This window comes from Diabrotica undecimpunctata, chromosome 10, assembly GCF_040954645.1.
Source record: "Diabrotica undecimpunctata isolate CICGRU chromosome 10, icDiaUnde3, whole genome shotgun sequence".
Taxonomy (NCBI): Eukaryota; Metazoa; Arthropoda; class Insecta; order Coleoptera; family Chrysomelidae; genus Diabrotica; species Diabrotica undecimpunctata.
The window spans coordinates 34,995,994-35,008,121 of NC_092812.1; the positions used below are offsets into that span (position 1 = coordinate 34,995,994).

Consider the following 12,128-nt stretch of genomic DNA (forward strand, 5'->3'; position numbering starts at 1 on the left):
CCTACTGATATTCTACCATCTGGTCTTTCAAAAACACTGTCTTTAACACTCTGTCATCCTTCGATCGTACCACGTGACCTGCCCATCTTATTCGGTTTGCCTTGATATGTCTAACTATGTTTTTAGTTCCATACAGAGTCACCAATTCAGCATTGCAGCGTCTTCTCCAATCCCCTATGAATTCATCTCTTTGAGGGCCAAATATTATTCTGAGAACCTTTCTTTCAAATACTAGAAGCTTATTGATTTCCCGCTGGTTGAGAGTCCATGTTTCACTGCCATATGTAATAATTGGACGAATAATCGACTTGTACAGTGTTAATTTAGATTTTCTTTTTAGTAGCTTCGATCTTATAATTTTGAAAGGGAGTATAATGCTCTATTTTGCGCAGCTATCCTTGCTGAGACCTCTTTTTCTATGTAGTTGTCCGCTGTGATTATCGCCTCCAGGTATTTAAACTCCTTTACTACTTGTGATCATTAATACTGATGTTCTGCCTAACTCTTGGTCTTCGATTTTTGGCTACTACCATGTATTTCGTCTTTTCTTCATTTATTCGGAGACCTAGACTACCTGTTTCCTCCTCAAGCTGTGAAAACACCTCTCTCATGTCTCTTGTAGAATGCGTGACTGCATCTATATTATCAGCAAAGGCCAGCAACAGTTTTGATCCTTGATCAGCAAATCCTCCTGTCAGCTCAGACGATATTTTACTTATTGCATATTCTAAAGCAAAATTGAACAGCAACGGTGAAAAGGGGTCCCCCCTGCCCAAGTCCTGAATTTATACCAAATGGCATTGGATGTTCTGCTTCCTATCTTTACTTGCGCATATGAGTCTGTCACGCACATTTGCATTAATTCAACTAATTTTCTTGGTATTCCCATTTTTAACATTGCTATCCACAATTTGCTTTTTTTTATGGAATCATAATTATGCTTGCTGGAAATCTATGAAAATTTGGTGCACATCGCGGTTGAATTCCCAGTTTTTTCTTATATTTGTCGGATGGTAAATATCTGATCTATAGTTGACCTTCCAGCACGAAAGCCGCATTGGTAGTCGCCTAGAATATCTTCCGAATATGGTGTGTCTCTTTAGCGAGATAATTGATAGCACTTTATATGATGTGCTAATAAGCGATATGCCTCTAGAGTTTCGGAATTGTTCTTTGTTTCCTTTCTTATATATGGGAATTATAACGCTTCCATTCCATTCTTTAGGCATTTTCTATTGTTGCCATACTCTCAGAATGATGTCATACAATTTTTGGTGTAAAAGGTTTCCTCCTTTTTTTAACAACTCTCCATTTATGCCATCATTTCCTGGTGCTTTATGGCCTTTGATGTTTTTACCCATTTGATTCAGCGACTTACTAAATGAGAATTAAAGCGAGTTGATTACTCTTTCTTTTTCTTCAAACGTTTGTAGAGTATTTCTAGGTCACTGTGTAGATCAGAGAAACTCTGATAATTTTTTATAAGATCTATTCTATTTCAAGACTTTTATCCAGAAATATCGCCAAGAAAGGTCACTTAGCAGTGATTTACTCATTTCAATACTAAACAAAGTTCAGATCTTAGTTTTTACGATAGCTCTGTGTACTAAGGGCTACGTGTAGCGTACGAGATAACAAGTCAATAGAGTTAAAATACGGTAACCCTGTAGGCGAAAATTGGGGTCCAACTCGAGCCATTGAGTTTTCTCTAATATTTATATTATAAAAAATCTCTAGCCCCTGCAGCAAAACAAACAGATGCCTTATCAGGATTAAACCATAAAGCTTATACATAACTATATAACCATAAGTGTTGTCTAACATTTAATGTGACAATATCCGGCAATTTATTTCAGTTAAATAATCTTCAACCATACCACCCACAAATTCACTGAAAATGTTATCATCTCCTTTCATGAACAGAGTAAGGATTTCCTTCTTGGGAATCAAAACATTGTCTAGTTATTTTTATTGCATATTCACTTAATATTGCTTTTTGTGGCTATTAATACAAAACTAAAAATTCTGCATTTTATGTTAAAGGTCTAAACAGACAAAAATTTAAATCTAACGAAAATAATTGACAATGAGACATTTTATTTCCACTGGAAATTTTATTCGTTTCGAAGAAACACCACCTTAAATGTACCATAAGTTTGAAGCTATTTTTCTTCTAAATCGTTGATTAAATTTCGATGATTTCTTTTTAGATTATAGGTCTATTTTGAAGGAATTAGGGTATCAATGTTTTCTGTGAAATGTCAACGTTTCACGCATATACGGGGTGTAAAATTCAAATTGTGATTTTTGAAACAAACGCTACACCTTATTAATATTTGGAGATAGCTTCATATTTTCGTAACACTTTCGTAAGAAGATCGTCTCGATATCTCTATTATCAAAAAAGAAAAGTACGTTCAAAGCATAATGTGATTTTATTGAATTGTAATACTCATTAATGGAATACAAGCAGGTAGTTGGCTATGAAAAATCAAAAAATTGACAGGACAGTTTTAGACAATATTGTCTACAATTTAATCGGTTTTGTTGCTTTGCGTGTGTTAGTTAGTTGACATGGACAGTATTACAAGAAGTCTGAGCCGCGATGAATGTGTGCAGGAAATTCTTCTAGCTGATGTAGGAGAGAAGAAATTAATAAGAATATCTCATACTACTAGTAGTTCAACGTTTTCGAGAATCAGACTACGATACGAAATGGTCTGGACAAGGAAAAGGAAGAGGCACAACATAACGCCAAGATCAGTGTATCAGCTTAAGAGATCGTTTTGTCACAATGAGACATTTACAAATACAAGTGGCAGATGTTCATAATATTAAATTAGTATAAATACTATACAAAGACGTCTCGTTGAACAAGATTTGCATGTAGGGATACCAGCCAGAGCACGTTGACTGGAATGTTAATGACTGAGAACACGTATTATTCACAGATGAATCGAGGTATTGCTATATAGCTCAGATAGACGTGTGAGAGTTATTTGACGTGGAGAATCTATAATTGTGAGGGGAGCAATATCTCTTACAGCGCAAACGGATCTTGTTGCTTTACGAAGACGTTCCTTAACAAGGGAAAGGTATATTACAGACATTTTATGTAACCATGTAGTTCCCTTTGCTTCTTACATAGTAAATAATTTTTTTAAGACATGATAATGCACGTCCACATCTTGCACCGTGATTATCTGAACAAGATTGACATACAAAACCATGAGCCGGCCACCCTGCAGCCCTGATTTAAATCCCATAGAGAATTTGTGGGATATTATTGATTGTCAACTCAGGAGCTGAAAACCATCAGCTGTCACTTTTTACGACATAATTGTAATAGTGAGAGAAGTTTGAGATGCAATTGATCAAGATCAAATATGACTCTTTATTTTAAGTATGCCTAGTCACCGTAAAGAGGGAACTTGTTAAAGGTTATTTAAGTTATGTTTTCTTAGATTTTAGTTGTTTTAAATGCCAATAAGTAGTTTTTTCTTTGCTTCCATTTGCTTTAAATGTCCATAAAAACTTGTTACATTCAAAGTTGTATAATCATTGATAATAGAGATATCGAGATGATTATTTTACGAAAATAAAATCTTTTTTGAAAAAAGATGAAGTTATGTTGTTTTCTAATAAATTCCACAGGGTATTGCAAAATAAGATAAAAAAGCACAACTTTGTATTAAGGTATATGGGTAAAACCTTGAAAATTCGAAGAAAACATTAGTACAGTAACTCCTTAGAAATAGGCCTATAATGTGAAAAAAGAAATCATCGAAATTCAATCACCGAAAACGGTTCAGAAAAAAAAATAGCTTCAAATTTATATTTAAGGTGGAGCGTTAATTTTGGAGAGTAGTGTATTTAAAAACAGTGATACATGATATATTCAAATACGATAAACTGGAAGAGAAATACCACTAAATTCGAAATGATGCTCACTAAGTATCAAATTAAATGATTAAAAAAAATAAATACTAAATTTAGTTAATCAGTTACGCCTATAACAGTTATAGACAAAAATTAATGGTATTACATTTGAATACATCTTTTATATGAAACCAAGTCTGAATGTTTAAAAATTTATTTTAAGTGTGATGTAAATTTGAAAAACAATCGCCCGGACTAATACTGAGAGCGGAGCGGGAGCGACTTTAAACATAACGACCCGCTTTAAGTGTGTTGTGGTCATTATACAGGACCAGAAATGCAATAAAAAGCTCCAAGTGCTGTGTAAATGTTTATAGAAAACATATTAAAATTGTATACTTTTTGCATACAGAATTTGAGATTATAATTTTCCTGATAATAAATAATAAAGTGTAGAATAGCTATAATACTAATTTAATGATAAAATATATGCCTTAACCTTAAGATAAGTAATTTTTATCTTTAAAAATTATTTTCGAATGAAATATTGATCTGTTTATTTATTTTGTTGTTAATTTCCGCACAGTTCTTAGTACTTTATCATTAATTATTATTAATTTGTACTAACATATTATTACAAATAAAAGGATGAACAGATAGTTCATTTTAATAAATATTATTATTATTCTGCTTAATATTTACATACAATTAAGTTATTTGATTCGATAATATGGTGGAAATTACTTTAAACTGATTTACCCAAATAAACGTGTTGTTGTGATTACTAAATTATTCTTGTATTCAATAATCTATAGTAATTCCCACTGGACAAATATTGATATTGCTACTGTTTTGTTTTTCAGAAGTTAGCAAAAACAGCTGAAATCTAAAGTTGCTGTTTTTTAAATCTTTTTTAAATAGACCTTCGGATTATTGCCCAGACTATCTGTGAAAAAATCGTCGATTTCATATAAAAATCTTATACAGGTTTAAGTCTTATTTAAAAATCTTATTTAAAAAAAAAGCTCAAAGAACCGGTGACGAGCCTCGGACTAGGATAGAAAATATGGTAACGACAAAGGCGAGAAAAAGGACGACGAACTGGAAAACGAAAAATATAATGAGAGTGGCGACGTGGAACATAAAAAGCCTAAATAACCGAGATCAGGAAATAGAAAGAGAGTTGAAAGAATATCAAATAGATATCTGCGCCCTACAGGAAACAAAGAGGAAAGGTAAAGGACAGACGCGGCTTGGAGAATATTTACTAATATATAGTGGTGTTCCGAAACAAGAAAGAGCAAAGGAAGGTGTAGCAATAATGATCAAAACAAAATATAAAGATCAAATTAAAGAGTGCCAGTACATATCTCACAGAATACTTTTAGTAAAAATTAGGGCGAACAGCAAAATTATTAACATAATAGGGATATATGCACCAGAAGACTGCAAACCTGACAGCGATAAAGAAGAATTCTATGATGAGCTACAAACAGTAGTGGAAAGAAAAGTGAAGCAAAATGAATTACTTATATTATTGGGAGATTTCAATGCCAGAATAGGAGACGAAGTAATACCAGGAATAAAACAAAGGTTTAATGAAAGAGTTATCAATGAAAACGGAAAGAGAATGGAGGAATTCTGCACATCAAACGAACTAAGGATAACCAACACATTTTTTGATCATAAAATTCAACACAAATACACGTTTGAAAATACAAGAGGACATAGATTATGTGGTCACAAACAGAAATATTCACCATAAACAGATAGTGGATGTGAGAAGTTTGACGTCACCCAATGTGGAAAGCGATCACTATTTGGTACTTGGTAAAATTAGATTCAATGAAAGATGGAAAGAGAAGCTTAAACAAACCAATTCAGAGGAAATAATAAAAATAGAAACTTTAAGAGATGACTCCATAAAATCATTAAGTATATCAAAAAAGGCTAGAACAGAAATTACAAATGGAGAATATCGAAAATGAAAGCAATGTAGAGACTAGCTGGAGAAAACTTAAGAAAAATATTCTGTATGCTGCCCGAGAAGCACTTGGAACGAAAATAATAAACAAAAAGTGGTCAACGAAAACACCATGGTTTACACTAGAGGTTAAACAAAAATGTCACCAAAAAAAGAAAGCTTTCTTAAAATATAAGTCAGAAAAAACGAATGAATCATATGAAGAATATAAAAGAATAAGAACTGAAACTCATCAAATGGCAAGAAAAACAAAAACAGACTACTGGGAAAGATTCACAAAAGGACTAGAGATGGATTTCTATGGACAACAGAAACAAGTATGGCGCTTCATAAGACAACAAAGAAGCGAAATGAAAGAACTAGTTGAAATAGAACACATACAAGAGGATACATGGGTGACCTTCCTGACAGAAATGTTTAAAAAACAAAACGAAGAACCTTTACCAGAAACGCCAAATATAATAACTGAGGAAAAGACCGAAATCTCCCAAAACGACGTGAAAGAAGGAATAAACAAATTAGAAAACAGAAAGTCACCAGGAGAAGATCAAATACCAAATGAACTCTTAAAATATGGAGGTGATCATCTTGTACAACAACTGCAACTTCTTATTAATAAAATAATCACCACGAACAGAATACCAGATGAATGGAGGAGAGCGATCATGGTGATGTTCTTCAAAAAAGGAGATAAGAAAGACCCAAATAATTATCGAGCAATAAATCTATTAAATACAACACTCAAATTGACAACAAGAATAATAGCGACAAAACTAAACGAACGAATATCTCTGCAAGAGGAACAGCAAGGATTTCGGACAGGAAGATCATGCACGGATGCAGTTTTTGTAATAAGACAAATAAAAGAAAAGTCGCTGGAATACAACAAACCAGCATATATGTGTCTGATAGATTTGAAGAAAGCGTTTGATAGAGTGAGAATTCGGGACGCGATACATTTATTATATGAAAAGGGAATATCACTGGATTTAGTATAAACCATTGAGAATATATATAAAGATAACATAGCTATGGTAAGATGTAAAGGAAAACTATCGCAACCTATCAAATATGAAACTGGCATTAGACAAGGAGATTCGCTGAGCCCATTAATATTTAATCTTATAATGGATGAAATCATAAAGAAAGTTAAAAAAAGAAGAGGATATAGAATGGGAGAAAAGGAAATAAGGATAAAATGCTACGCCGACGACGCCATAATAACAGCCGAAAATGAAGATGACCTACAAAGATTAATTAAAGAATTCGAAGATACGGCGCTCATATACAACATGGAGATCTCAACAGAGAAAACTAAAGCGATAGTGATATCAGCGGAACCGAGAAGATGTAAACTAGTCGTAAAACGCGAATTTTAAAGAAGCTGAAATGCGAAATTTAATTACAGCAGCTTACCAGGTCATTACGCCTGAAAAATGTAAAAACTACGTAAACCACGTAATAGCAACAGAAAAAAAAAATGTGGGAAATTGACAATTTGTTGGATGATATCGAACCAATTATTATAAATATAAATAACGGAGATAGTGATGTCAGTGACGATAATAATGATGATGATGATAGTGAAGCAGAAACTAAATGTGACAGCGATTGACAGAAAAAGGAACTAAATATAATGGTGTATAATTACGATTACTTACACAAGAAATTAAATACAATGACTTCTTTTATTTTCAACTTATTTATTAGTTTTTTTTTCGGATATTTCTACGTTTTGTTACTGCTAACATATACAATGCGGTTTTTAAAAGTCCTTCCCCCCTTAACTTTTGAACGGAACAATACATAAACACAATGTTTCTTTATATTTTAGATTTATTTTATTCGATTTTATTTAAATCTATAAACAAATGGTTTGTATCGCTAGCACATACTGTAGAATTAAAAACAAAGTGCTTGTGTGACATAAATAAAAGACATTTCTTAATTTCTATTTTATTTTAATTTAAACCAAGTATGTTGTAGCAATAAACATGTTACCTTCCTTGTATACTGTAGGCCCTAGATATAGCAGACTACCCTGCTATACTCCCAAAGCCGCGAAGCGGTATAAAACGGGAGACTATTATTATTATTATGTTGTAGCAAATATTATTTATGTTTGAGAACCACTGACAGAAGGAAGCCAGGCAGGGTCATTAGTACTTAAGCTACCTTCAACACAAAAGATGGATGACGTTTATTTCAATACAAATTTGCAAAGAAGTATGGCATCGATGTTGTGCATTTACCCTGTACAGACTAGTCACTTTGAGACAATCTATAGATGAAAGTCTTTTTGTAATATTCAATACTACACATTTCAACTGTCAAACACGTCTAATTGGCCTAACAATTGATATCAAGAATATTTCTTTATATAAGCATGGTAAATAAGTATTTTTTCTCTTACCTTCTGCGCTCTGTTGGCTGTTGTTTATGTCGGTAGAACATATATATTGCTGTGTATAATTGACATATTTACATTTTATCCTTATTTGACCCATTTTTTTTTTCACCAAAATGTAGCCTTCAAATCCCGATGCTTAATAGCCATGAAGTGACAATCAAGACAACATAAATTAATTGAGTTCTACCTACATCTAATATCTTAGTCGTTTCAAAGCGAGTCTATGGGTTCTGACCTGCATATTAATTACTGTTCCCGACATTGTTAAATAAACTGTCCCAGTAGAATATGAAGGTATTTGTCGAAAGATCACTGATTGATAACAAGTAACTTAAGTAAAGTTTTCGCTGAGTTTTCTAATAAGCTCTTTTTCATAATATTGACAAAATATGTCTTGCGGCTATTCTCAACTCAGCTTAAATCCAGTTGATGCCATTACTACCAGTAAGTACATATTTCTTTATAAATTAATCATTTTCAACATATTAGTGCATTATCTTCTCAGTTTTCGAATTTCTCTTAAATATCTTCTTTCTATTTTTAATTCGTGAAAAATGTTCCATAATTCATGTCTCTTTGGTTTATTCATTAATCCACATTTTATAATTATTGTTATTTGGCATTTCGATTCCCACTCCAGAAATCGTTTTAAAGAAATATTGTCATGTTTTACAACCAAGTTGCTTGGCGGCTTTTTGTTTTCAAAAAAATTGACGGTTAACAAAATTTCGGGCCAATGTTTTTAAAATGCATTCATTTTTTTCGAATCCTGAGAAAACTAATAAGTATATTTGAAAAATTTAAACGCAGAATGAAAGAATACATTATTACTGATGGCTGAAAGTCCCTGAAAACTTCTATAAAGTTTATTTTAATAAGTTACAGGGGTGAAAAAGAAGAGAAAATTTAGTGTGATTTTTAATTCCAAATATCTTATTTAAAATAACTTTTTGTTAATTATAAGTTACTTTCGGCCCTCGGTAATAATATAATCTTTCATTCTGCGTTTAAATTTTTCAAAAATATTTGTTAGTTTTCTCAGGATTCGAAAAAAATGAATGCATTTAAAAAGCATTGGCCCGAAATTTTGCGCCTATGCTCTTACCTTGACCCCGATCTTGGAGGCATATAACCATGCTTTTAAATGACAATTCTAAGGGTGATGTTCTTACTGATTGTTTTGTGTATTTATGTATTATGTATTATATGTTTATGTAATGTGTGTTGTGTACGTATTATGTATAATTGTAGGTGATGTATGGATTTCTATTAATCTGCTAATATTGGTATGTTCTTGTTGCTGAGTTCTTCTCTTAGTATTGGCAGCCAGAGCTTGAGATGAGATGATAATTCTTTGATTTTTCTCTACGATACGGCTAGTTAAAAATGTTTTAATTTGTTACCCCTGCTGCAAAATAGCTATAAATACAAAAAGAGGGAAACAAGTCTTTTCTTATTGAATGTTTTTCAACCACTTAGATTGAACTTAGGACCTTCATAATTCGTCTTGAAAATATTTATAATATAATAAAACAGTCCACCAAATTTTATTTAAATCACCAAAAATTATTTAAAATAAATTAAAAAAAAAAAAAATGAATTTTTTAAAAATTTTGCACCACAAAAACTAGACCATATAGAAGTTTGCCAATTTTTTACTTATAAAAACTTACTTAACCTATCTAAAGTACTTTATAGAATTGAAATCGGATTATTTGGATGGTCTCAGAAATGTTTTAAAATTATAAACAATTTTTGGCTTGTAAACAAATAAAACATATCGGTAACTATTAGTAGCTTAAATTAAATTCAGTAAACTGTGTTGGAGAAGAATCGGCAAGGCGTTTCTTATAAAAGAAAAAAACTAGAATTACGAGCAATAGTTCCCGAGATATAACCGGTCAAATTTGACCTGCATTTGCGACGAAATTATAAACAATAGGATGATAATCTTTAACACTTTCCCTGCCAGGTGTATCTCTATCGATACACTGGGTGTGATCAACTCAGGCCCGGTGTATCTTTAGCGATACACTGACAACAGCATTGTTATTAGGGTGGTGTGTCGCTGTGTCGCTAGAGAGCACCATGTCATTATTTTATATTGGGATTTTATAGGTTTGGTCTGTACAAATTCATCGGTATACACAGTTTTGGCCTGAGTCTTACGTGAAAGATATATGAGTAGATGAAATGTGACATGTTGCAAATGGGTTAAAAAACGCAGAATAAATATGTTGGTTAAATTCTGTTTATTATAAAACGTCTTATAAAGGTATTAAAAGGATTTTACAAGAAAAAAAATAAACATCAAGTAAATATCAAACGCAATTCATTTTTCTTGATACAAAACTAATATTGAAAAAATTAACGTCTCAACTCTAACGATATTTTTGTGATAAATAAAATAACTCAAACAATGATTTGAAACACAATTAATGTTTGGCATTAAAACAATTCCGGCAGAAGTGGAGATTTCCTTCACAAGTGTCACAAATAGTAATAACTTGCGATGCCATTGTTTTCTTTCCATCTACGATTTTGCCTTTCTTCCCATACATTTCATAGCATTTTACACACCTGGCCCTCTTTTTTTCTGCGTGGGTAACTAAGTGGTGGGTTACATGTTTTCTTTTATTACCAGTAGTATTTTTGTTACCTTTCAACAAGGAAAGAATTACTTTTTGTCGAAATTGCGTGATGTTCAAATCTCTGCCATTGACATTATTTTTTGCATACAAAAAATATGCATTCACAAGAGAAGTACCCCACAAAATCTCAAGAATGTGTTTTCTATACCACTTGTTACAGCGTCTTAGAGCTGTATTATAGGACGCTAGTTGGTCGCTTACGTCAACAGGAGCCTTTCCTTTGTCATAATCTACAATGCATTTAGGTGTTACTGTTTCTGTTTGACGTCTAGACGTAGTAACAATGGTCTCGGTACCCAAATGGCAAGTAGACAACATTCGTACATCTCTTTGGTCCCGCCATTTTATAATTGTCACACCTTCCGGTGACTCTTTCGCTATTATTTCACCTTTGCGTAGTTTGGCATCTTGAATGGCTTTCGGAATATATTTCCGGTTGGCACGCATTGTGCCTACTAAGTGTGTTTATAACTGAAGTAATTTATTGTCGTCGTAGCTAGAGTGGACCTATGAACTTATCCACTCTGCTATACGCTCTCCTCTAGGATATTTCGTGAAGTCGGTGTGTAAAACACCCTAGGCACTTATCCCTTATTCAAGTTGGGACGTTGAATTGTTCTTTTCGAAGGATAAAATAAAACTAATTCGTAGAAAGCGAAGACAAAGCATCAGAGTCTAAGGTAGGTGGAGCAGAGCCCCGCTAGTCGGCTCCCTAGAGTTTAGGGCTCTAGGAGAGACCGAAGTAGACTGTCCTTTGGTTTGATTCATTGTAGCGTTGGTTTTTGTGAGTGTGTGTTTATCTTCTGTATTGGATGTGTCTGATGTCCTGCTTTAGGCTTGTGCCTCTTCAGGACGTGTTTTCTTTTTTGGTGGGTGTGGCACTGGGATTTTGGAAGTGTCCACTAGTGTTGCGGTGTTGTTGGTGGTTGTGCTGCTTTGCTAGTCCTGGACAATCGGGGGCGATCCTTTGGTTTGGAAATCAATTAATATTTATACATAATATTTTACAAGATTCCAAACCAAAAGACTAATGAAAAAATTGGAAAAGGAAGGAAGGCGGGGCGATGCGCGCCAAGAGTGCTCATTGGTCACTCTTGACCGAACACTTGGCGACATTATAAGCTAAAGGTGCACTGGTATAAAAATTATCCACATACAATGTTCTTCCCTCATTGAGAAAATCCTCAATAAGATTTATAACAAC

At 33.0% G+C, this 12,128-nt stretch overlaps 1 protein-coding gene across 2 annotated transcripts in view; it reads left to right on the forward strand.

Annotated features, from left to right (window-relative positions):
- scramb1 (phospholipid scramblase 1) overlaps positions 1-12,128 on the forward strand; it is a 33,070-nt gene that overhangs the window by 4,488 nt on the left and 16,454 nt on the right. The window contains exon 1 of one of the 2 annotated variants that reach the window (XM_072545865.1): positions 8,590-8,717. The exons of the other annotated variant lie outside the window; for it this stretch is intronic. Coding sequence (XP_072401966.1) covers positions 8,663-8,717 — 55 coding nt within the window. The 5' untranslated portion in view covers positions 8,590-8,662. Of the gene's footprint in view, positions 1-8,589; positions 8,718-12,128 lie in introns of those variants that run through there. 2 annotated transcript variants of the gene reach the window in all.